The 27,442-nt window shown below is 41.9% G+C and overlaps 1 protein-coding gene across 4 annotated transcripts in view; it reads left to right on the top strand.

Annotated features, from left to right (window-relative positions):
* Positions 1-27,442, top strand: part of PDE8A (phosphodiesterase 8A) — a 141,602-nt gene that overhangs the window by 8,422 nt on the left and 105,738 nt on the right. The window contains exons 1-2 of one of the 4 annotated variants that reach the window (XM_071568128.1): positions 16,552-16,647; positions 18,096-18,242. The exons of 1 other annotated variant lie outside the window; for it this stretch is intronic. In XM_071568128.1, the coding sequence (XP_071424229.1) occupies positions 18,204-18,242 (39 nt within the window). In that variant the 5' untranslated portion in view covers positions 16,552-16,647; positions 18,096-18,203. 2 more of the 4 variants (XM_071568126.1, XM_071568124.1) reach the window with 2 other exon arrangements.

Raw genomic sequence — 27,442 nt, forward strand, 5'->3', positions numbered from 1 at the left:
CTGCCTCCCCTCCCTAAGGCTGGCATTTTCCTCACTCCATGACTGTTCCCCTATTTGTACCGATCCCAGCCTTCCTCCTAGGAGTGGTGACTGTCCTTTGTGTTTGCATCAGAGGTCTGAGATGTTTTCCCCCCTCTGCTCTGCAATGTTCCTGGGGGTGCCCCTCCAGCCTCCTGTTAGTCCCAGCAGCCTCTGCAGCACCTTTTGCAGTGCTGGCCATGAGCATGTGATTGGCTGAAGCTGTCATTGATCCCAAGTGGATTCAAGTCAGTCTCTGGTGTGGTTCATCTACCGGTGTCATGTACTCCCATGCCAGACCAAGCACAAGGCTTAACTGCAAGTGGTTTTAGTGTTTATCGGAAAATATTGCTCTGTTTTGCCCGTACAGCCCTGGGGACACGAGCGTGATCCTGGTGGCTGCTGGTTGTGCAACTGTGCTCCCTGTGCTCCTTTCTGATGACATAGTTTCTCTTCCACCAGTAACCACATGGGATGGGTAAATAGACCCAAAGGGACAAGAAAGGTGAGGAAAGAATGAAAAAGCAGAAACACCTTTTTTTTCCTCTCCTTCTTCTTCACCCTAGTAACAAAATCTATTGGAAAGTGGGTGTAGCTGAACTGTCTCTCCTTCCACAAGTCTCTCCTTCCACAACTTTGGAGAGACAGTGATGAGATGGCTTTGCAGGGGAGGAGCTTGTGGATGAAAGAGGAGGTCTCTGGGGCACCATGGCCATGGAAACATGCAAAGTTGGTGTTACTGTTTGTTATTGTTGGCTGCAGAGACGCTTGCTCTGCACCTTCAGCCCTGAAGAAACCAGGGTACATCTGAAAGGGTTTATCTGTGAATAAGAAAATAGGGTTTGGGAGCAGAGCTGGAGGAATGGTGAGTTTTTTTGTTTGCTCTCTTACCCCTCCCCCTCAGCTATGAAATATAAACATAGGTCTAATTAAACTAAAAGCAGAAGTTCCTTAGGAGGAAAATTCTTAAATTTTGCCAAATGTTCTTATTCATCTCCAAATAGAATGCCTGCTGTTGCTTTAAAAGCTGTTTGTCTGTCCCCTTTCATTTTGGAAAAGAAAAAAATCAAACCCAAACCATTTCATTTAGAAAATACCAAAGCAAAACATTTCACAGAATCATAGAATAGTTGAGGTTGGAAGGGACCTCTGGAGGTCATCTAGTTCAAGTTCTCTGCTCAAAGCTTATTTGAATATACTATACATATCTGGTTTGAATTTTTGTCTGTGTTCAGAGTAATTTCCCAAATTTAGCTTGAATCTCCAAAGTTATCCCCCCTGAATTTTAGGGTTAACTTATTACTTCCTGATTTTTTATTTTCTTAGGCTTCTATTTGGGAAATATATGTCCTCTCTGCCAGGCTGGCAATGTATGCTGTCTTCAGACTCTATATAGAAAGTGTTTGCCAGATGTCATGGATTTCACATAGTTTCTCTTTTCTTCTTCCATATAGCTTTATATAACCACAAGTATTAGACTTTATATTTGCTTATTGCAGCACACTTGTGACTTAAAAAGATGTGGACACTCATGAAAGCAAAACATCAGTACTTGTTATAAAAGGTTGTAATATATTATTTGTGTCCATACGTAGAATCATAGAATCATTTAGGTTGGAAAAGACCTTTAAGATCACTAAGTCCAACCACAAACCAAACAATGCCAAGTCCACCACTAAACTGTGTCCCCAACAACTCAATATGCTGATCCATGTCTTCCAGTGATTTACTACAGGGACAAAGTGGTGTCTGTCATTTATCCACTAACTTTTTTGCCAGATTAAAAAAGAAAAAAAAAAGACAAAAAAGGACAAAAAAAAAAAAAGACTGATGGCAAATAGAGAGCAGCTGAAGACCCAGAAATATGAGTGACTAGGATGCATCAGACTTGGATGTGCCCAAAAGCTTATACAAAGCCTAAAAAAAGGCTGCATTGTGAAAGTCATTTGTTGGTGAGCATGATGTTGTCACCCTTGTGCCCTGTGGGGTTTGACACCTGAATTCCTACTAGTCAGGGGTGAGTGGAACTGTCTTTTGCCTCTGTACATGAAGTGCACTAAAGGGAAGCTCACATAGAGGAAACCCCTCTCTTGCTTCCATTACAGCGTGAAACTTGGGAACTCTGAAATGGAAAGACAGTAATGGCTCTCTCAGAAAATGGAACTCAGCCCTTCTATATATTTTTTTATTTTATCAAGGATTTTAATTTCCTTTCCTGCCTTTTCTTATTGCAAATAATGATTTTAAAAAATCTGCTAAACCTTAGGGTTTCCTTCCCAAAACTATTCCCTCATGCTTTCTGCTGGAGCAATTTTGACATGAGCTCACAAAATGTTAGTCTGACTCTAAATAAAATTTTCCAGAGTTGGCTGAAGGTTTTGGCTTAGTTCTAGAATAAACTGTTTCGGAAACCCTTCTGGAGTGGATTCTGGATAACCTGGCACCATCTAAAGGATTAAAAAGTCATGCATAATTTGCCTTTTCAAAATACTCAAGGCTTTTAAATTTCTCACCCCAGAAAATATCTTTCTTTTGATCAAACATCAGCTGTTTCCAATTGCTCCATTCTATTCTGGTCACTTATTCTCTCTTTTCCTTCCCATGCATGACTAAATATCTCCTTTAAATCAACTTGAGGCGATTCGTTTTTCCATTCATCCATTCGGTTGTGCTGGTTTCCTTCACTGTTGGAATGCAACATGAATGTCATACATTGAAGGAGCAATATCATCTGTGCAGTCCTTAGTGCGGGAGAACTTGGCGCCAGTTCTGCAGCTTATTATGTGAAAAACACAACAGCTGCATGTTTTAACTGTTCATTTTCCACAGCTCTGAGCAGAAATGCCGAGGCCATGGCATTTGGTGTGATGCCCAGATCTCTGGTCCCATGGTGAGCTCCTGGACCAGTGGGATTCAATCTGGCTCAGCTCAGCACTAAGCTCAAGCAAACTGGGTTTTTTGAGGGTCAGGCATGTTGAGCCCATGAGCCAGGCCATGCTGCTCCAGCCATGCTGCTTGTGACTGCTTGCTGAGCTGTCAGTGCAAGTGCCAGCCCTGATAAGATGGTCCATGCAAGTCATGCATCAAGCTTCAGTGGCCAAAAAAGTGTCCACAGTGCAGTCCTGCCAGCACTGTGGCAATTAAATGCCATCTTGCATTTGCCTTGATCTGTACAAAACCCTTGTTTTGTTGCCCTCAAGTTAGAATGAAAATTTCTCCAGTCTTTGATCTCTTGTATAACACACAAACACCCACCAGATTTCTGAGTATGCAGCACATGCATTTTCCTTTCAGTTGACAAACACAAAAGCTGACATTATCCAGAAAAAAATAAATTATCAGGGCCAAGCATAGGAAAGGGTTTGTTTTGGTTTGGGTTTCTTTCTTTTGGTGAAGTAAAGAATATCTGGAGTCAGATTTTACAAAGTGAATGATCCAGATTTTTGTGGCAGTTGCATCCCAGCTCTGGCTGTCATAGCCACAGCTGATCTAAGCTGTGCTGTGTGCTGCAAGGGAAGGAGTCAGGTTCAGGACTGCCAGAAGGCCCTGAGCACTAAACCTTTCTGTCCAGAGTGGGATATGTAGAGCTACATTTCCCCAGGATTGCTGCCAAATGACTAATCTTGGACACTTTCAGGCATTCCAGCATGTCTGGTTAGTGGTTGCTCTAGCCATCCCATTGTGTTTTTGGGAACCAAATGTCTTGCATGCTAAAGCAAGGTGCATATTATGCATGGGGTACCCATAATGGATGGAGGCAGAGTCAGTGGCCACTGCACAGTGACTTACATCAAAGATAACCTTGAGAACAGGGAGCACTGTATATGTACTCAGAGATGCAGAGGAATCAGACTCCTTTCTTTAAAGTTTATTTAGGAGGCATAGGCAGAGAGGGATTTTTAAACACAAAGTCAAGGAATTAGTTCATTAACTTCTGGTTTTATTTCCATGCAAGTGACAATTACCTGTTATGGCCAGAGGTGAGCTAATGAGACAGTGCTCTGCAATCAGCCTCTGGTCAGACAAGCATCACACTATGTACAGTAAAAGAGAGCTCGTGCTTTCTGCAAGGAGATCCCAAGTTCACAGATTATTCTCTTACACACCATTACTTGTTCCAATTCACTAATGGGCTCCCTAAAATTGGACTGTGTTGATTCTTTCATTTCATGGTTCACAGAGATGTCTCAGGGCATTCAAGCTTCATCTCATAGGATTTTCCTTTTTGTTTAAGGTACAAGATATGTTTCTGAAACCCATAATATGTCCAGACACTGACATATGTATCTGAATGTTTTCCTGTAGGCAACACCTCTGCCAGAGGCTGCTTCTGGTTCATATGAATGCTCTTTGGGGTTTCACTGTACTTTTTACTTCAATGATAAATTATTGTGGTTTCCAAAGGTTAATCATTAGTGCTTTGCAGAAGAGATGTCCTGTTCAGATAGTACTGTTTCCTTTTAATTGTGTTTTTGGATCTAGCTTTGTTCTTTTACTGTGGGATAATGAGCCAAAGATGGCACTGCACAGGCTGTGTTAAGAAGAGTTGAACAGCACTACAAAAGTTTTCTTTTGATTCTGTTTTTCCTTCTAAACTCCCCCAACTCCTTTTTCCCCCCTTATATGGAAGCCCTTTGCACTGTATCTCCTGTTTGGATCAGTGCTTAATGGGTTGGATCAGGTCACAGTACTTTCTTGTCTGACTGAGATTGCATGGGTATCTGAGAGGATGAGCTGACCTCCACCACAGCTGGTTGTGGTGAGGAGCCATCCACTGGTGAAATCGGCTTTCCAGCCCCAGCTAATGCATTGTGTTGTCTTGGCTTTATAGACAACACTGAATCTTACAAATGTATTAAATTTTGTGGTGACATGAATCTGTTGTCTTTGTTAAGAATCACAGCCAGTAACCAGCTGTACCAGTGCAAGGAGCTATTGTCATGCCTTAACCTGTTCCCTAAAATACCAGGTGTCTTCACAGAGGAGGCTTAAAAGCTGTGTTGGGGTCCATCCACCCTGGCTAGCTAAACCCAACTTTAAACTCACAGAACTCAATACTCATGAAACACACTTCAAAGGAGGACTAAATAGCTGCTTCAAGTGGGAAGAACTGGCTGCTAAAGATGCCACCCACCAGTTTCCTGACTGGCTGCCTGGCATGTGGATGGGTTGGGGGTTGTCCCCCTGAACACCATTTCCAGGGCAGTGCAGTGAGCCTTCCCAGGGCTCTGGACAGCCGTGCTCGGCCTTGCCGGCTCCACTCTGCACCAGGAAAGGGAGGGAGTGCTCCAGCTGCATCCGGCCTGTCTGCCTGGCCACAGGAGGCCCTTGAAGTACAGAACAAAATAAATTCCTTCAACCCTAGCAATTTTCTCCAAAGCAGATCAGCAGGCGGCAGGCCTGTGTTCTGTGGCTTGCAGCAGGCACTTGTGAGTGCCCTGAGATGCCTGCGTTTTGATGACTATATCCCAAAGACATGCTCTGGTGTTTTTCTGTGCCCACAAACAACATTTGAAAGATATCATGTAGAGGACCAAAATCATCTCCAATGGCTTCAGTGGAGTTGCTTCTGATCCAAGAGTTCCTTGCCTGGGTACCAGCACTCAGGCACTCCAGGCGATTTGGTTGCAGAGCGCTGTAAATGGGCTGGGAGAGAGCACACCAGCCCAACCTCTGTGCCTGCTGTCCCTCCCACCAGAACTGCTGCTCTCAAAGCTCCCCTTGAACAGGAATTGAACGGTTATGCAGAAATAAGTCTTTTAAACCAGCAGATTTAAAAAAATAGATGGGGATGAGAAGTGTTTTCTTGTACAGCTGTGGGAAGGTTGTCTGCAAGTTTCTGAACTTCTTCAAAGTGTCAGGTTATTCCCCACATACAAGTCAGAAACTCCAGTAACCCCATTGCACATGTGTCCCTAGACACCAGCTCCTGTTTCTTCAGGGGTTCCCATTCATAACAAAGCTGGAAGACATTCCTGAAAGACAATTTTAGGGGCAAACCTGACACTAAATTCCAACTCATTTGACTATTACTAGCATTTTCCTGATAAATTGAATTTCAGAGAAATGCACTCTTCAATCAGAAATTTGTGTTTTAAAGCCTTTTCTATGATCATTAAACAGTTCAAGCCTGTGGCTGACCCCAAGCAGTTTTCCAGTGGTGCAGACCAAGATGTACCAGCTCCAGGAGAGGTGAAGCCATTACTGCACAATTGTGGGTTGTGTTGCACTTGAAAAATACGGAATTTTACTTGGCTATATTAACTGTCTTAAATGTATGATTTCCCAGAAACCACTGAAGCTTCAAGAGGTGGAGATTTTGATGAAGGGCATCAGCTTACAGCCTTACTTCTGGGCAATGACATACTTCCTAGGTGACTTCAAGCAAGTCCCTCAATCCCATCTATAAGGTCTACTCCCATCTATAAGTAATTAGAATCATGATGTGTTCCCGTATGTCTGCGATAGAACCATATAACTTTAGATAAAGGAATGTTTACTTTTATTTGTTGTTCAAGAGATAAAAGGAAGTAGTACAGCATCTGTTGTAGAAGAAATCTATGGTTTCTGTAATCTCTTCTGAAGTTCTTTTCTCACTGAAGCAGTTAACAAAGCTTGGATGTAATGTATTCTAATTGAATGTGCCTAATTTAGCTGAACTCTTCAAATTCTTTCAGTTATATGGCTCCGGTCTGTCTGTTTTTGTTTTACCTTTTTTTCCACTGCTGAGCTCCGTAATTGTTCCTTTTAGCCACAGTCACCTAAGGTCAGGCTGTACCTTGCTAAGGAGCCGAACTGCAAACAAGGCTGACTAAATCACATGTCTCCAGCCCATTCCTGTTATTAATCCTCCCAAGTTCTGGGCCTAGCACTTGGCAGAACAACAAAAGTAAACTTTTTATCAGAAGTTCGCATTCTCTTCAAGTGGAGGATGAGCTGGGTAATTCCTGCCTTTATTTTTTGGAAGAATATTGTAATGTGGGAGCTACCTCAGATTTATTTCAATAATGCAGGGGGCACAAAAATATTGAAAGGCCAGTGTTTGTGCAATGTGAATTTAGTCTGATAAAATTCTGTTTCTCTTCCCAAAATGTCTTTCAGAGTGCTTTCATCAGTGAATATGCTGTCATTGTAACAAATATGATGCTGGTTTTAAACTGCTGAGAAAATGGCCAAAGTACGTGCAGTTTATACTCCGACAGGAAGCTGCTTTGGGTATTTAGGTTTTGTCTGAAATCTACTGCACTACATTCAGTCTCTGTCTAGAATGGTTCATGCATAACATACATTCTCTTACTTCTCTAATATTCACAGTCTTCATCTCTGCTTCCATTCTTTGTCCTTAAGTTCACCGCATGGGAGCAGCAACAGCAGATTCAGAAAATCCAATTGGAAAGGAGAGCAGGGTTGATATACTTTGTCCCCTGACCCTCTGAGGAGCCAGAGCTACCAGTGCCTTGTGAATACAGGGATGTAACACAAAATGCTATTCTGGGATAAAGGTGGGATCAAACTTGGGCAGCTCAAATAGAAGCATCAGATAAATGCCTCAGTTAGGGAAGTATAACTGTAATTCTTAATTTGTTGATACTATCAATATGTCACTATATTAAGATAATAGAAATGTCATCATGTGGCAAAATGGTGAAAAAATTTTTGTAAAAAAAGTTAAAAGTAGAAAATATTAGGGCTGTCAGGAGAAAACATTGAGCATTTACATATTCCTTGTATAGGACAATATTGAGGTATATGTGGGAAAGTGCTTACGAATAAAAAAGCAAATCTGATTTAAAATTATCTGTTTGCCTACATGCCATGTCATGAACATGAAGGAGAACCTCTAAGAGTAGTTCTGGCTGCTAACCTCACTGCATTGGAGAAATGAAATTGGCAGGTAGGAAAAAGTCTGGGTTCTTTGGAAAACAATCTTGTGGAGAAGAAATGTCTCCTTCCGTTTGACCAGCACTAAAAGCCTCTGACTGAGGCTTGAATCAACGAGGTCTTAGGGGCTGAGGTGGTGCCATGGTGCCATTATGAGGATAAGCTCCAAGTCCCTCCTGATGTGGCTCTCATCCTGCCCAAGATGTTCTGACAGCACTGGCTCTTCCACAGAGTCCTTTGTATCCCAGAGTCACCTTTTGGTGATAAGTTCATGTTTCTCTTCCACATGTAAAGAAACAGCCAACTCATTTAGGCAGCAAAGGAATAAGCAACAATGTGTTTTACAAAGCCCTTGCAATCAAAGGATCTGCTGCCTTCTTACCTAAACCTGTATCAATGAGTCCTGCCTCAGTGCCTAGTGTCGCAGGTAATTCACACAGTGATGCAAATCTACAAACTGTCACTATAGGTCAGTACCTGTTTCCATTCTTAAATGTTCAACAGCTTGAGCTGCCAATCAGGAAAGTTTGCATTTCTCTGGTTGGTTTTGTAAAAACAGCATTTGAATGAAAGAAGTTGAAATATCATACGAAACATACACCTACAGTCTCTCTCCAAGCACAGCACTTCCAAACAGCATTTGTATACTAACTTTTTTTCTGTTATTTTAGCTTATAATACCAATAAAAACTTGAATGGAAATGCTATGAGGGATGGAATTTGCTATATTGCTACTTTCTTCTTTATTTTGTTTTTCATTTTGATCATCTGTTATATAATCCGTGAAATACTTCACAGCTGGACAGTTTCTACTGTGAGATGAATTTAGACTGTTCTCTCTTGTAGTATTTTTCTTGAATACCTGTATTTCTCCCTGGTGAAAAACTGATTGGGGAAAAAAAAAAAACCATGGACATGTGTGGAAAAAGCTTTTGTAGTGAGGCTATTTTAAGTGTTTAGATAAATGTCTTATGTGGCAGATGTACTTTCCCTTTTTTTCTTTTCAATTTGCCCACCCCTCTCTCAAAAGGCCACATAGTTTTTCCCACGTGAATCCGTGAGATGCACAGTTACTTAGTTTCCTCTTAAAAGGATAATAAATTTAGATCAGATTTCTGAAGTCCTAAAGACTCGGCTGTTTTTTTGAAAAAGTGGTTATTTCTTTTGGTGCCCCAGACTTTTGAAAGGAAGATGTGATTTTTAAGTGTTTTTACCAGCTGAGCAAGAGGGAAGTGGCCTGTATGGGATCTGAAGAGATGTCCTGACCTTTTCAAAAGACTCTGACACTTGCCTAATCAACATCCAAGAGTGCAAGGAGATGAACAAATCTTCAATTGCTTTGTCCAGATTCGTGTAGTTGTTGTGGTAGTGAATTTAGAGTGATTGTTCTGGCTTGGTTACCTTAATTCATTGTAAATGAAACTCCCCAAAAGCAGAAGTGTAAACCAGATTAGGTTTTGTAAACCAGATTAGGTTTCATGGAGAAAGGTGTGTTTGGCACTTGGGGCATGTGAGAGATAAGGGAAGGAGCAGCTTTGCTCCCAGCGGCCACGAGTGTGAGCCCTTTATGTGAAGGGATAGGAAGTAGGGCACTGTGCCCTGGAGGTGTGTTAGGGAGACAGAGAGATGACATCGCAGCTTATTTCAAGTGAGAGGGGACTGAGAAGCCTCTTGATGGAGCATTAGGAACCCAATCCCTTGGATACAGTGAGTGCAGACCCAGGAGGTCTTGCCAAGAGAGATATAAACCATGAGATCAGCCCCCTCAGTTCCTCAGATCATCCCCCACCCCATCTGTTTGGAAGTCTCTCATGAATTTAAAGGACATATTTTAAAACTATTTTTCAACTCTGTTCCCCAAACATTTTGGAGACCTTTTAGTTCTTGCTATTGTGCCTGTGTTACAGAGCCTGTCAACCCCTGCAGCACCCAGCTGTGCTGGCTGTAACCATAATTCACACAAACTGCCAAGTGCTGTTCTGCTTAATATGACAGATCCTTCCGTGATAGCTGTACTACAGCCAGCCTTGGTGAGCATGTTGGGAAGGATGGTGCCCATGTGAGCAAGATTTATGTTTGTTAGGGCTGTGGTGAGTGAGCCTGCAAGCACTGCCTTCCCCTTTTCAAAAACTCAGAAGATTTATCTCCTCAACACATCCTGAGTCTGTCTCTTTTTTTAAATAGCTATCCCCAGAAAACTGACATGATTTGGTTTCTCCACCTGTCCTCAGTGTGGCTTTTCCTTATCTTTCCCCCAGGTTGTCATCTCCTCTTGCAATCCTTGTGGTGGTGTTCTTCCTGCTGCTCAGCTGGATGTGCAGACAGCTGTAAAGTGGAGTTTACAAGTCACGATCTATGAATGCTGTGCCATGGCACCACAGATGTTGGATTCTTGTACATTCCTCCTTACAACTGTCTGCACGCAGAGCTGCATGCAGGCAAGGGACAGGGAACACAACTTCCCTGATGGGAGCTTACAGGAGCAAAAATACAGTTGGGAAAATAGTGTGAATTGTGGATGAACCATTCCTCACAGAGCCTGATTGCAATGCAAGAACTGGGTGTGAAACATTCCTGGGAAAAGGGATATATTTGGAGAGATTAATCAATTACACAGACACCTCTGGGTTACCTGCTGGCAGTAAGATATGGTCCTCTTGGTTAATTAAGGATTCAGCTTACATATATAATGACACTGCCTCACTCAACAGTAAGACTTAATATCAGGGAAGGACTGTACATAGTCAGATATGACTGAGTGTATTTCAAGCTATTGGCTTGCCCCAAAGAAACGAAATGTACTTGAGAATACAGCTAACAGCTTTTAAGAATTCAGATGAGGTCCTGTTCCCTGTCTTATATTCAGACACATTTGTAGGATAAATTCTTCAGATGTTTAAATTATCTAGGAACATAAATCTCACAGCCAGCACATGGGATTTTTTGCTATTATGAATATATAATAAATCACTGCTCAGTATGACCACAGATGATGGATCTGTTCCTTAAAAATTAAAGTCAGCAACCATGAAAACTGTCTGTTTTGCAGGCGTACAGCCTGTCTTAAAGAGAAATTTTAGAGAGTTTTCCAGCTTCTGCTGCTGTCATACAACAGGGATGAGTTTCTAGCTCTGTATTTTGTTGTTCTCTCTGCCACTCCTACTCCTTTGTTCTTTGGTTAAGGATGCTGGCCCAGGAAGGGAGGCTGCAGGCCATTAGCAGTACTGGTTAACCAGGAGCAAATAAAAAAGTGGCTGCTGGACAGGAAGCAGCGGGGTCCTGAGAGAGAAGAAATGGGAAGAGAGTCAGGGGCAAAGATTCTGTGGCTTTGAAAGCCTGTCTTGAGTGAGTCTTCCCTTATTAGCCTGAACTGATCTTTTAGCTGTTGGGTTAGACTACAAAGTCTAAGAGCTTGCCCTTCTAGCTTTGATGACCAAAGAAAATTGACTTTCTGATGGAGGAGACAAATTGCTTGTTTCTCTTGCTGTTTTTCTTTTGTTTTCTCTTGCTGGATGCCAGCAGGCCACAGTGTGATATAGAGGGTCATGGCATCGGGAACCAATTTAGGAGTCTGAAGGGTCCTGAGGCTGGGCTGCCCTTGGGCTGGGCCAGAGGCTGGCTAGCTGAGAGCAGGGATCCAATACACTTGGGAAGCAGAGGGACAACAGGCAGCAAGGCCCGTAGGGAGTAAAAATTGGGTATTCCACTCTACCAAAAACGACCAGTTGTCATCCTTGGTTTAGGGTGAAAACAAACTGAAAGGTTTGCACACTAAATAAATGTAAGTTAGCTTAAAAATACTTAGGAAGAAAGAAGGGAAAATTCTCTGAAAGGGGAACAGCTAATTCTCTATGGTCACAGCTGGCTGCATGGCACTGTGTATCCAGACAGATAATACTGCTTCTGAAGCACAAGATAATTACAGGGGAGTGGGTGGGGATGACAGTGCTTTGTTCCTCCCTTCCCCACAAATTTTTGGGCAATTTGGGGAGACCCTACAAAAAATAAGAGAAAGTATAAAGCTGAAGGATACTTGAGAAGCATTGGACAGATGGACAATAGTGAAACCAGAAAAAAAGGGGGGGGGGAGAGGGCAGGGGGGCTTTTGTAGGAGATTTAAGGGATGTGACTGAGCTTTTGGGAGATCATAGAGATGAGAATTACTTTAGAGGTGGGTGAAGGATTTAGCCCTGATGGGGGAAAATGTCAAGAGAAAGCAGATGACAAAAGGGGGGTACTTAGAGGAGGAAAAGAAGAATCTGAGGGAAAAGTAGGAAGAAGGAGAGACTATGAAATATCAGAAAGGGAAACAATTTTTTAGGGCAGGATGGGGCTAGAAAAAATATTTCCACAATGTAGGACAGAAAAGAAGGTAATCAAAGTGGAGAGAAGGACCAGCGGAAAAAGGGGGTACGTTTTTGTCCTAGAAATAGTGTCTAAGCAGCAGTGAGTGTGATGGGTAAACTACTGCCTCAAAAGCTGTTCTGACATGAGTTATGATGATGTAGTCTGTACGCATGTGAAGTATCTGAGTTTTAGACTTGGACGTCTTTGGTGCTAGAGTTGAGAAAGTTGCTGACTTAGACAGCCTTGAAGTCTCTGATTTCCAAGTGGTACAGACAACTGTCTGTGTTCTGCAATTGCAATTACACAACAGCAGTAAACTGGACAGCCTACCAGGCCATCAGAACAGCCCTTCTGTCAGCTGCTTTGGGGTTTTTCAGGACATCAGGAGAGTGGTGCAGAAAACAAACCCGTTGTACTTCTGTACATTCCAGGAGCTGGGGATGAGCTCCCTCAGGACAAATTTTATGCTTGTCTCGTGTCACCTGAAAATGACTGTTCCAGGACACCTGATGCTTATACACAAATAGGCAGATGTACTCTGTCCTGTTTGTGGAATGTAATCCTGACACTCACTTGGGCTAAGGTAGCATATGGTCCTTGTTTTGTCTTCTAGAATATCTTGGGCTGGAAAGACACACTCTGTCACAGCTTGCACGTGTCAATTGTTAGCAGTGTAGAGTCCATTCAGCTGTTTGTGTGCTGGCACATTTTCCACAGTTCCTCCTCCTCCTCCACCCCACTTCCTCCTTTGCTGGCCTAGAGACCAGCAGGATTGCCCAACTTTTCAGAAGGCCAAAAGACCCAATTGGAACATAGAGCTGACTTGGAGGGAGAAGCAATTAAAACAGCATAGAGTAATCTCATATCAAGATTGCTGCCTGTGCTCACAGGACTGCAGTCATGTTTGCTCTGGACAAACATTTTTTCAAAGCACACTGATATTTTGTTGTTCATGCAGACATTAGTCTATTTTTTGTTCTTCATAATTCTGCCTATCAGTGTCTTGGGTACTGAAATACTATCAGGACTGGATTTTGGCACCAAACATTTGCTCTAGGCCTTCATATGCATTTTTGTGTAACTTTACAGGAGTGAACTGTCCCAGTGCTCGTGCATGAACTTTGATAATGTGCAATTGGAATTGGTCAAGATTTGTGGGAAATGGATGGATACTGCTGATACATCAAGGGAAGTGCTTTTGCTTATGGAGGTTTGGGGGGAGATAGCAGACATTGCGAGTAGTGGGGGAGATTTGGGGTACAGTGTGTAGTTCAGTCTTTCATCAAAAAATGCAGGATCCAATGTAGTTTCTCTGTGAGATGGATGGAGATGTAGCTGAATAGTTTAATTTTCAGTCCTTTTAAATTTTGAATCTTATGTATTTGTTCTTTGAATACTTTGATCTTTTCCAGCACCCACTTGTCTGCAGATCAAGCTGATAACAATCATTCCAAGCTCTTTCCTAGCATTCTTTCTTATTCTGCAGTCCTGAATGAAATTCAACCTTATTCTCCATAAATAACCTTTATCATTCCCCCGCTGTCTCCTAGAACTAGTTCTCTTCTGACCTCTCCCTCACTGACTCTGTACTGACCTTACACTTCCCTCACAGCCCTAATCTGCCAGTGTCTACACTCCTATTCTTCCTCTGTTTTTTGCATGATTTCATTTTTTTTAATAACAGAGCCCCCCATTTCCTGAGCTGCACTTCAGCAATAAGCTTGAACAAAGCCCTTTATCCACAGTTCATACAGTGTAGTGGCAAATCACTACCATTGGCAGTGGTTTCAATGTTTTCACCCCTTCTCTCTGATTCTAGTCTTTGGGTAAATCTGTATTTTCAACTATAATTTTCTGTTGGCAATAAAAGTAGCACCAGTGTTTTCAAATTGTAGAGAAGCAAGAAAATACCTGTGCTAGTGTCTTATTCAAATAGCAATTTTTTGTCTTTAGTTGATTTTTTTTTCAGTATGACAACAACTCTAGTGATTTCGCAGTGGATTTTATTAAACTACTAAGGGATTATTCAGGCTCATCTCATCCTCCCATTCAAGGCAGTGTGAGTTCTTATCTGAAAATATTGCAAATAGAGACTTTTTTTACTCCCTTAAAATTAGGCTGTAGAAATAATCAGTAATAACCTGCCAAGGGATAGTCATGGAAAAACTTTTGAAAAAGGAGCAAAGGGATCATGCACATCATGTTTGCATATACACTTTCTTGTTTTGTCATGTTATTAAACAAAGCATGCCCTGTGCCCCCTTCCATTTCTCCCTGCCAGTATTTACCTGTCATTTGGATAAATTGAAGTATTAGTTGAGTGGGAATTTGTTTGTCTTCAAAGTGGAAAGCAGAGATGTTCCCAACATTAGTATTTTTTGAAATGACACTGTGAATAGTCCATTTCTTCTTTGTGTACCTGCAAACCAAACCCATTTATTTTACAAAGTAGAAACCTTAACTCTAGGTGTCAGCACTGCAAACTGAATGTGAAGCTCTGAAAATGAAGTTTTGCTGTCTCTGACTCCTCCAGTGCCACCAGAAATAAAGTGCAATAGCAGTTTTGCTGACAGATCCATTAAGGCTGAGGAAGAGAGCCCACACTTATGGTTAATGGCACAAGTAGGAATTGCAGTGTTCTGTTCTTACATGGCCTTTTTCTAGCTGCACTTAAGTGTGTTCTTATTAATGGGATCCAGTAAATAATGTTTAACATAAGGGAAAAAGGAGGACAAGATCCCTCTCAAAACAGTGCCCACTGTTTAAATGGGCATGTTAAGCCTTTCCCTTCATTTATTGTTAAGTGCTTATATTAAGTGGGTGTCCAAAGTGATGAGAGCACAGAAAGCTGATGTCTTTTTCTGGTTCTCACAGGCTGTACAGAACAGCTAAATTAATGGGGTGGATGAAGTTTATGTGCCTATTGCTTATACTTGAAATTGCACAGTAGCAGAAACATTGGGGAAGGAAAGACTTGATTTTCCAGCCTCTAATGCTAGCAATTATGAGAAGTAAATAAAAGCACTTTGACAGTGCAAGTACTGTGGTTATCCTGAAAAACCACATTTCTCAAAAGCACTGACTTTTGGCTTTGCATCCCTCAACCTTATAAGTTGCTCTCATCTGCATTAAGTGATGCTGTTACATATAGGAATGAAGAGCTTCTTGCCATTTTTGTTGTCAATTGTTATCACTTAATCTGCTTTTAACTATGACCTGATGGCAGTTGTCATGTAGGTAAAGTACTGTTCAAAGTCTGGCTGCTCTGAATGTACAGAAGTTCTCATGCTGAATTGGCTTCTGAAACAATCTGGTTCTGAGAGAGGAGTACGAAAGTGTTCATGGTACAAACCCGGAGTAATTTAGTTTCCTCCTGTGATACATAATTTTTCCCCCCTCAAATGCTGGAGCTTATTGGCAAAAGTGTGTCTCATATTTGGGTATCATCATGTTCCTAAATCTGAAGTTTGGTTGGGCCTCCCCTAAACTGCTGTAATCTCTGAGGTGTTCCTGAGCTAATGAAAACAGGCAGGACCTTGGAGAAGCACCTCTGTGAGTCATTGAGAATAAAGGTAGCAGGAGCTACAGATGACATAGTGAAGAAAGTGAAAGGCACATGTGGAGCACAGAGCTCTTAGGAGCCCATCGGGTTGTGTGTGGTTTGTGGCAGACTTCAGTGTCCTACTTCTGTTGTTGAACCTGAGCTGCACTTGAGCTGGTACTTCTGGAACATGGATTGTCTATAGCACTAACTCGTCTTGCCCTGGGCAATTAGAGGACTTTAAATACTGTGTTTTCTCTCTTAAGTATGTACAGACATCTAGTCTCCCAACACATCTATATGTTACGGAAATATGGTTACTTCCATACAATATAAAACAGAAATGATTTATTTTACATACATATTCCAGGAAAAAGTCTGCCTGCAGTTAATTTCCCAAGCCCCGGGGCCTGGCTCCACCCATAGCACCATCTTCCCTTCTCACAGGCTTTGCTTTCAAAAAACATTTTGAAAGAAACTGGCACGGGCAGGCTTGCAAAGGAAAACGATGGGAAGCAACACACTCCGGGGTCTGGCCGGGTGTCCGGATCACGAAGGGAGCCTGATGTCTCCGGGGGCAGCGCGCCGGGGTTACCGTTCGCGCTGAGCAGTCGCGGGGCCGGCGCGCGGTGTGCGGTGCGCGGGGCCGGCGCGGGCGGGGAGCGGGCGGCGCGGCATTGGCCGCGGCCGCTGATCTGCATTGACGCCAGCGCGAGCCGGAGGTCAGAGCAGCGGGTGCTGCGCTGGCTCCGCCGCGGCCCGGGCAGCGCGGGGGGAGCCGCGGGGCGGGGCGGGGCGGGGCGGCGGAGGGGCCGCGGCCGCCGCCGCCGCCGCCGCTGAGGAACATCAATAATAACAAGGTGAGCGCGGAGCGAGGGACGGCGGCTGCGGGGAGCCAGGCATTTCCCTGCTGAGGGATGCAGACACCACGGCCCCGGGAACCAGAGCTCTCGCCGCTGCAGCCCTTGCCGCCGGGATGGGACGCTAGGATCGTTTTCCTTCTACTTCTCGCTCTTTTTGATTTTTCCTCCTTTTTTTTTTTTTCTTCGATTTTTGATTTTTCCCACTTCGCTGTTTCGCATCACTTCTCTGCCCAAAAAACCGACCGCATCATGGAGGCCCTTTGATGCCTCCGCCCGCCGCGCCGGCTGCCCCCGCGGCTCAGGGAAGCCCTCCGGGCCGTGCCCCGCTTTCCTGAGGGGGCTCCCTGCGGCCCGGTCCGTCCCTGCCCCGCGGCGCTGAGCCGGGATGCCGCTGCGACGGCCGGAGAGCCCCGCTACCGCCTGACGGGGGGCTTTTCCTTCCTTCCGACGGCGGGATCCTGAATGTCACCCCCGCGGCGGCCGCCCGCCCGCCCGCGACCGAGGCGGCGCGGGACGTGCCCAGCGCGGCGTGAGGAGCGCAGCCGGCTCGCCGGGGCGGCGGGGCGGCTTTCGGTCCTTGTTGTTGTTATTTTTTAATAAACCATTGATTTTGGCCCCCAAAGCACACCCCAAAGCACGTCCCTGGCACAGCGCAGCGCCGAGCTGGATCGCGAAGAGTGAGCGCTGCTCGGCAGAAGCGCGGACGCGGAGGTGGGGAGCGGCCCCCGGCCCGATCCCGGGTTAATCGGTAACGCGGAGGAAGCCCGGCTGGAAAATGCGCCGTGCCCCGGGCTCGGGCGAGGAGATGGTGCTGTACCCTCGGCCGTTCTGAGCGCCGAGCCGACGCTGGGGTGTGTGTGGTTTGGGGCTTGGGTTTTTTTTGATTACTTTTTATTTTTTTTCCGCCCCCTCTTTTTTCTGTTTACCTTTTTTTTTTTTTTTTGGCTTTTCCCAGAAGGAAAGAAAATCTTACCAAGATTCCCAGATGGCTTAGACAAATTAATCATAATCCGTGAAAATACGAAGTCGACCGGTTCTTGATTCCCCCTTCCCTCCCCTCCAGCTCCCCAGCCCACTGCTGAGATTGAGATAAAAGGACCTGTTTCCTGGAGGACAAGGAGAACAGACACGTTTCTGGTGGTGTAGAAGGGACCGATGGCAATGCTTCAGAGTATATTTGAGATGCAGGAAAAAGATTCAACCTGTTAACAAAAAAAATTAAGCAGGGGGAAAATATCAACGGGAAAGAAAGATATATATACATATATATATATACACACACACACGTGTATATATACAATTTAGAAGTATTCCCCAGGTGGCCACAAAGCATGGGCTGTGTTCCAAGCACCAACCTCTCTGACAGCAGAGTGATCTGTCACAGTAGCAATGAGTCTGAGGAGTGCAATTTCCCTCACCAGACCAACACAACCATGTCTCAACAGCAGCAAGGCAACCCCGTCCCAGGATTATTCATTAAATGCTACAACACATCCACTTATGAGGCGAGGACTAATTCCTCTAAGAAAGACAAGAGGGCGAACAGCCAGAGCATGGAGACAGAGGCCCAGACCGGCAGATCCAATGTTAAGGTAAAAAGGGTGCTGAACATGAGCACTGTTTCTCTCAGAACAGGAGTTGGCTGTAGGGGTTTAACCCAAGGAGTCTCCCTGCCGTTGTGGGGGAGTTTTCCTGACTTGAGCTATTCCTTTCGTTTATACACTAATCAGTGTATAAACGACTTCATAGAGGACCCCAGGCCTCTTTCTTCATTCCGCAAAATGTGTTTTCCTAATTCCGGTAAGGAGAGCGGTGTAATTGCCCTCTTCGGTCGTCAGAGTCGGGGGCACGGGTCTCGCCTCGGAACTGGAGGGCCCCGTCCGTCCTAGCGGGACTCTGCACGGGAGCTGCACTGACTCTCGTGTGTGTGCTGGGTCGTCCCGTGTTGCTGTTTGTGCTTGTCTTGTTTGGAAGACAAACTCTGAAGCGATCTGCTTGCTGGGCTGATAAATTTGAGTACCCCTTCCAGTTGGAAAGTTGAACGGAGAGCGGCAGCGTGTTTGTTCTGGGTACTGATTTACATTAACAACTTGTTGACATTGTCTGTTGCTGCAAATAGGGTAATTTTTGGAAGTTTTTCTGCATATGTTAGCGCCCATAATTTTGAGTAGAGATACAACACAACACTGTATGAAGATGAGGGTCACATACTGAAAAAACCCTAATTTTTTATTGTTTTCTTTAAAGTGAGATGGTGGTATGGAGTGCTTGCTTGTTTGCTTTCTGTGGATGGGCTGTTTGTTTATAGGTTCTACTTTAGTTCCTAATGTTATAGGTTTGGGTGATGTCTTTGTTTTTTTTGGGGAAATTATTTTTATTTTGTAAAAGTAAGTAATTGCAAACATAAGAAAAATCAAATTGTAGCAGCCTAGGAGGTATTGTATGACATGTCTGATCTGTTCTGTGATAACTGAGATACACATAATGTAAATTTACAATAGAGTCGTGAGATGAAGGCAAGATCTAGCTGAATGTCAAGCATTTTGCAGACTGACAGAAACTCTAGTGATTTGCAGTTTTCCCAGGATTTTTACTTGCACAGCTTCTAGAGTATTGACCTGGAATAATTTACTTTGGTTATGTGGATGATTTTCTTCAATTGTTTTCCTTCAGACTGAGTAATCATTGTTCATAGGAGTTTAAAAGAAGTCTAGAGAATTATCAGACACTTCATAAGTAATGAGTTGGAGGAGGAATTAACAATACTTAATGCAGAACATGAAGCTGAATGGTGTTGTATGAAACTAATTTTTTTGTGTTAATAACACTGTACAGGAAATGAACTTTACGGCCCTGTTCACACATGACAGACATGCTTATGGCTTATTTAACACAGTAACCACACTAAGGAAACTTAAGTTGTCATCAGAATCCTGGCAGTTGTTTTGCTAGCTGAGTTTTTAATAGTGATTATAATTGCGCATTACAAAATGTAAACCAAAAATAATCTTAAAATTTAAACTCCTCCAAAACTTTTTTCCAGAAGCACGCATGGGAAGGCAGTCTTAATTTTTTAAAACTTTGTTGTTCAATTTCAAGAACTTTGTACTAATTCTTATTATTAGGTTTGGATAATTCAGCCAGATGCTATAGGATTGCTGTTGGTTCGTATGCATGCTGTCATCTCATTGGCAGTCACTCAGATTTTTATCACTTGATCACATTTTCTGCCCTTGTCATCACTCTAAGCACAGTGCTGTGAAAGATAGGTTTTGAGAAATGAGAATGGAGTTCTGTTTGTGATCAGCTGAATACAGAATCTGTTGCACACATCACATCTGCATTATTTTCATGTGCAAAATCCTATAATACTCTTTACAGCTGTAAAGCAGCATGGTATTTCATTCTCTGCTTTTATCATTAGTGTGTATAGTACGATCAGATTTACAGTTCTTAGTGTGCTAGATAACCATGTTATCTCAGAGACTGTGCTGAAGTGAGGGATCACTGGAGAGGAGTTTTCACAGTACAGTGAATTTGTTTGCAAATAAGTAAAGTGTGAGAACATTGGAAATAACAGACAGGAGGCTGAAATTCCTGAAGCCAGGGTTCAGGGCAGAATGTTTTGCTGTTTTGTAATTAAAAGGACTTTTGATTTGAGGAAGAACTGTAAGAATTAGGGTGTTTCTAAGAACCATTGCTTTTCTTCAGACTGTGCAGTACTCCCTTTATGGCCCCAGGGTTCCCTTCATATAAACACGAGGCACTACAAACCTTTTATGCTTTGGGAAGTGGTGGCGACACCCAGAATTTGTGTGAATAGTCCTGAATGACATTTTCACTTGATTTCAGGGTACTTTAATTTAAATTGTTGTATATGTACAGAATAAAGCCAAGAGAATGCTGTGTTAGAACTAAGAGCAAAACTTGGTCTGTGTGTAAATCTCATATTTTCACTTTGACTGGCATTAGTGTCAAGTTTATTAAGACGTATAATAATGCAATATTTTTTACTGAATCAGTTTGTTAGCTATAGTGCACATTTTTCATTTCAGAAAGTGTAATAAAAAGGAAAAAAAACCATTCTAATTCTAAAAAGGCAATATGTCTATATTTCTAATTAACCCCCTGACTTAATCTGTTTTTATGTTTGCCTTACTTTATCTTTCCTCTTGCCAAATAGCAGAGTAACATTTTGTGGATGTGCAGTGTGATCATACTGTATTTTGTGATTTAAATCAATTTATAAACTGTAGCTAAAAAAGTTACTTGTTCTTTCCAAAGATGGAAAACCCCAAATTCATCCACCTGAGTTTGCAGAACAATCCTGAAAGGGTATGTGTGTGCAGAGATAAATGCCATAATATCTATTTCTGGTATATATGAGTATGATGCTAATATGTGAGAATGGAGGTGGCCTTTTAGGTCATGGCACTTTTATCTCCTCCCTTAATTAGTGTTTTCATATGTGGCTTTTATTTGAAAATTTATGAGCATCTTGGATTAAGTGCCATATCTAAACAATGAACCTGTCATGAAAACCCTTCCTTAATTTTTGATGTATTGACTCTGCAGATTAAACCCCATACTAGTGAAAGATGAGCAGGACTTGGATTAAGGGACTGGGGTTTGATTATCCAGTGCTACATAAAGAATATCAAATTACACTTACCCAGTACTATTGCAAGGGAGAGTTTTCCTGATTTTTATTTTAACTCTAAAAATCTCAAGAAAGCAGACTCAAAACTGTGATAGTCTGTCTTTTTTGTGTATATTAATTATGGTTTTCAGACATTTGTGTAGTTGAACTTGTGGTAAAGGTGCATGACTTTACAGAAACCTGCTGAAACACCTTCAGAATAATTGTTTATAGCACAAGTGGAGTAAATGCTGAACGGCATATGGACTTTATGGACGTATATTTAAAATTGTCTTGGGTATTCATCATCATATGCTGCCCCAACATCCTGTGTGTGTGCCAGTCTTCTACAGTGCATTAATATACACTGTAGCACATAAATTGCACCTTGATTTTGCTCTGTCATTCTTTTACGTACGTAAGAGTTCCTTCCTCTTTTTTGTGTAACTGTCCCTGTTGTGTACATTTAATACAGAAATATGTGTGTGGGGGTGCAAGGGGATTAGAGAGTAAATCCAAACTTCCTTTCCTTTAAATTAAAATTAGTCCTAAGGCAGAAGGACTAAATATGAAATAGTCTTTTGATTTATCAGCTGGTATGGGACAGCTGGTTTAAATCCCTGCCTCTACAGTCTGTGAGTTTTCTGCATTCAAACCCTGTGAAATTGCCTGTGAATTTTGCAGTCACTGCAAACCAGTGGTTGCATAATTCTGCATATAAGAGGCTGTGTGCTATATGGTACCTGCAGTGCTGAAGTGGATCTCATTTCAGCAGTTAACAGCACGTTATTTAGTCCATTAAGCTGTCTGCTCTTTTCCTCCCTGTCTGGTAATTCCTTTCCCTTGGAACACATGAGCGCTCCCTCCCTTTGATACTCCCACACTTTCTGTCCATGCTTCCACTGAGGCCATCCACCCTCTCTCGAATCCTCCCTGTTCCCACTGAAACTGTCCTCAATCATTTTCCCGACAAACCTCCCATCACCGTTTCCCTCCCACTTCCACTGACGTCAGCTCTCCCGTACAGAGATCCTCGCTTCCACTGAGAGGATCCTTCCCACGCTGAGGTACATGAACTTTCTCAGTCTTCACGGCTACAGACTTTCAGACTGACACCTTTTATGCTGTTGTTGCAGGGCATGAACCTTTTCTTCAGGGGATGGGAGTCTCATTTTTAAACTGTGTGAAGTGAAGTGGTGTAGTAACATGTGAACTGTGTTCATATTTAAATCTAATTTTTATCTTTTTTTTTAATTTCCTATTGTTAGTAAGTTGGAAAAACCAAATTATAAATCACTTGAGTGTACAGGTGGCTGCACTACTAAGACAGCATAAGCTGCAATATGAATTTTTAAAGCATTATTATTGGTACTTCTCCTGATCACACAAACCAACTCATGCAAAATGTGTCACTGCTTCTGAGGGCAATTCCTTGTGTGACTGAGATGAGCAAGGTTAGATACTGACGTTTTGGAGTACTTGCTGTTGGTAAACACTTAACTGAAACTCTTTTCAGCTGTAAATTCATCTGCCACACATGAAGGGCTGACTTCTTTCTTCCCCTTTGCATTGTTCTTTTCTGCTGCTGGTCTGAGTTTGCTTTGTGCCTCTTCCCTGGCCATTTTAGGTAGTTAAATTCTAAGTTTTTCCTTTTCTGCCACTGAGTGGGTCAGTAGAGGAAGTATTGAAACCAAGCCTTTATTTCTGCAGTTCTAGGTATTTCTTTTACTGTGTTGTACCCTTTGTATTCTTAATTTTATGGCTCAGATTGAAGTGTAAGTACATCCACAGTGAGAAATTTTCTAGTTACAGAATGTACTTACAAGCCTCCATTTCTACCGTTCCCAATATTACATGTGGTGTGAAATTCTAATGCAAGTTACCAGCTTTGCCTTGCTGTTTAAGGGGCCAGCAATTCAGATTTTACATCCAAATTGTAGTTTAAATATAAATTAAAGATGTGAAATGGTTACTAGCAAATACTTGTTGTTCAATGAATTGTAGATTAGAAGATGCTTACAGTCTATGTGAGTATGAAGAATGTCTCACCAAGAGAAGTTCATAGTTCACTTGAAACTTAGGAAAAATACTGTTTGGAAACTTGTTTGCTTCCCATTTTGCATGCTTTAATATTTGTTCCTCATGTTCAAATAAATGTCCATGTCAAGAAAGGGAGAGGTATTTGAATGAGAATTATTTTTAACATCCATTGAAATTGTTATATCCAGCAGTCGCCACTACCAACAGTGATAAATTGCTGTTTTGTTTTAGTTATTATATGAACGTTTGTTCACCTCTCTTGGCTGTCACATTGAGAAAGGATTCCAGAATTGGGTTACTTAAGCAATAGTAACAATACACTGAAAATACTCCACTTTTTGAGTGGTTGGAATGTCAACTGACTTTCAAATGAGTCCTCAAAGAGGAAATAAATATTTCAAGATATGGACAACTAAAGCTTTTATTAGCTCTCAGCAAAAAGTGAAAGAAACTTAAAGCAAATATGATAATGAGCAGACTGGCCCCAAGGTGAAATAGTTTCAATACAAGCTTTAAGCAAGTTGTCATTTTATCCGGGGGCCACAGAAGCACCTGCACACATAGGAGAACAATTTAGCATTGTGTTCTATTTTGGTGGTGTGTATGGATATAATGTGCCCACACCATAAACTACTTTACCAGCTATGGATGGAATTATAACATTGTTAGCAATATTCCCAAGATCACACACAGAGAACAATTTCATGTCCAAAGCTCCGCTTTCCATGTGAATTGCAGTGTTTTATGTGTCAGACCCATTCAGTCAGTGGAGGCTCACTAGGAATTTGCTTGGCTCTGTGACACTGTACACATTGCTATCTGTTCTTTTGGTAAAATAATTAGGTATTTTTATTTAACCATAATTTAAATTGGCACAGGATGACAAGATACAAATTGAATAGCTTTAATGTGCATGACATACTAAATAGTTTTATTGCCCAGAGTCAGATTTTTAAGTTTTCCAAGGCGGCATCAAGGAAGTGATGCTGTTCAGGTCCTCCGCTTTGCCAAAAGATCATAGAATCACAGAATGTGCTGAGTTGGAAGATTTGGGCATCCAGCTCCTTTTAGGTTCTTTCTTCATATCCATGTTAAGGCCAAAATATAATAAATGAGGTTGTTACACATGCTGTGAAATTAAACAGCGGAGTCTCTAATCTGTGCATTCTTCCAGACCGTCCTCTTTTACTATGGGTTGTACTCCTGGCCTCAGATCAAACTCCCAGGCCCTTCTCTCTTCTTCCTTGTAAAATCTGTAACTCTGTCGCTCTGCACAAAGTGAAAAGCTTGGCATTCTGTACGTCAGCTCCCACATGTCTGGCTTTGTGCCAGGAGAAAGGAAGAGAGATAGAACCTACTGTTTGACATGGAAATGTGTTGACAAAAATTAGGCTATATCTATTTTGAATGTGCTTGACGAGGTAATTTGAGATGGGTTTTGATAGTGTTATAAATGTTCAAAGTTTGTCTGCATGTACAGGTAGAGAGTTAATGCCCTTTCACAAAGAACTCGTAATAAAAAAGGAATATTCAAGATATAAAAGCAGTTTGGGGAATAAAATACTGTTGCTAATGAAAAAGACTTGGATTGCAGTATCAGAGCAACTAAAATTAGGATTCCCATCTTTGCTTGGAGTAGGAGGAAATGTGGCTTCTGGTTTTGCCACTGTATTATGTGACAGACAATTTTTGAGTACTGGCTCCTTAGAAATGAGGACAGCATGTATAAATATATAACATAAAGAATTCTTTTTTTTTTTTTCCCAAACCAGAATCAGTTTGCACATTAATTTAAAAGTTGCATAGGAAACTTTGAACATTTTATATGCCTCTTCCAAGTAAGAGGTATTTTTGTTTATAAATGAAACATTTTACATTGTGACATGAACCGACAGATCTTGTTAATGGGAAAATATTAACCTTGATTTTTTTTTTTTTTTTTAGATTTCTCAGTTTCCTAAGTAAATCCATGCAAAGAAAACACAGAAAACACAGACACTGGACAAATATGAAAGAATGACATCCTCTACTTCCCTTTGTTTTTCATTTTGAGTTTCAGTGACCTTTTGGTCCCTGCTGGGATGCAGTGGAAACTTTATGAGGCCCCATCTTGCCACTAAAAGACAATGTATTTTTAAAGTTACACATTTACTATCATGTTCTGGTTTTGAGTTGGAGATTCTGTTATCTCTAATAAAATTTAATCAGACAACTTCAGTAAGTGATCAGCAAAGTAAACCTTCTTTATAAGAATCTTGTTTGAAAAAAACAGGCTATTGTGTAATTAAAGCACAACAAAAGAACCTTGGTCTGCTCTAAATACTTTTTTTTTTTTGTATTTAGGAGTATCTACCCTTTTGCATCATTAGGTAGATGTTCCTCAGTCACACTGAGTTATCAAGGATGTGTCTCTTCTGGCACTGAAGTGCAGAACTCTATTTTACCTGTTTTGATTCCAAGTTTAAATGCACAAAGGTATCTGTGTGACAGGTAGGTAGGTCAAGATCAGTGTTGAGCTGAGATGACTGGTTTGCAGATGTGTTTTCCTTTTGGAAACTGTCTGCTGTTCCTGTCAGTTTTTAAGTTAGTTTGGTTTTGGTGTTTCTTTTTCTTTTTCTCCCTTCATAACTTTTCATAAGGTTGGTGAGAAATTCCACAAATGGTTGAGGACAACCACGCTTATTACTTTGGTAACTTGAAGCAGAAGTGTTGTCTCCTGCACACAGTTTAACTGCCTGGTAAAAATTGCACTTTTCCATGGGCTGTAACTCAGAGATAAGTATTTTGACACAGCATGAGTACCAGTATGTAGGTATACAAGTACTGGAACCCAGAGCTTTGCCACACTCTGAAGTGTGGATGGCACTGGGATTGCTGACAAGATACCTGCATTTATTTTTCAAATCAAAGTAAAGTATTGTTTTCAAATACCGGAGAGATTTATTAGTGGGCCACATTGTTACTGAAATGACAGTCGTTTAACCCCATTAAGATCTGTGGACTTAAGGGTTATTGCTGTGACTTCAGGAAGAATAACTTTGGGAGTGGTACTCATTTTATTTGTACTCATGTAGTTCTTGACTTGCTTCTGAGGATCATTCTGTAAGCAATGATGCAGCAGTGTGGCCAAGGCCAGAGGTAGTGAGCTGAAATCAGAAGATCCAAACTTCCCCTGGTTAGTATGTGGCTCTTTGGCCAACTTGCTGGCTGTTTCCACTTGAATGCTTGATCTTAATTATGTGTCATGGGGGATCAGGGCCCTCACATACCCAGAACGTAAGAGCTGCACTCAGACCAGACTGTGTCCATGTATGCAGTGCTCTGTCTCTAACAGCCATCAGCAGAGTGTGCTTTGGACAAAGATACAAGGGATCTATTTAAAGGTACAAAAATCGGAAGAGTTCTTCGTGTTCCTCTTCTGGCTTTAGTCTGAACATACTGATTTACTTCTCATTTTTCACCATTCTGGCATGTAATATGATACCAATATTTTAGTTTTATATCCTTAAAACTTGGTTGCTAAGTTGACAAAAGTAATAAAAAAACCTGTACCCTTGAGTGGAACTTGTGAATGGAGTATTAATTTCCAAACCAGTGTTAGCACATACTTACTCTTGAAACGCCACCAGTGTGAATGGCTATGTATTTGTTTCTGCAGATACTGTTGCAGCCACCAAGAACAACCCATGAAAGTTTTTAAAAGAAAGCGGGGACATAAATTGTAACTAAATATACATTTGCATTTTGAAGAGGAGTTCACCACCAGGGAAACTAGTTTCTTTCATACACAAAGCAGAGTGTCCTGCAGATGAAAAAAAAACCCAAGGGTAAAATGGATGTTTTAGAGGAACGAAACATTTCAAAGACAGGCAAAAGGGAGTTTGCAAATCCAAACAGCTTTTGTTTTGTTAACAAAAGGAAGAGTAAGTCCTATGAACTCAAACACTGATTCATGGTTCCATTGATTCTGCTGGAACTTTTAATTTACTGGGTATTTGGACTATTTTTTACTTTGGCTGGAAGAGAACTGCTATGTAATGCCATGGAGCTGAGATCTGTCATGAGAGAGTGAGGTAAAATTCTGTGGTAGTGCTGTCAGTCACAGCCCCTAAG

This window comes from Pithys albifrons, chromosome 13 (genome assembly GCF_047495875.1).
Source record: "Pithys albifrons albifrons isolate INPA30051 chromosome 13, PitAlb_v1, whole genome shotgun sequence".
NCBI lineage: Eukaryota > Metazoa > Chordata > Aves > Passeriformes > Thamnophilidae > Pithys > Pithys albifrons.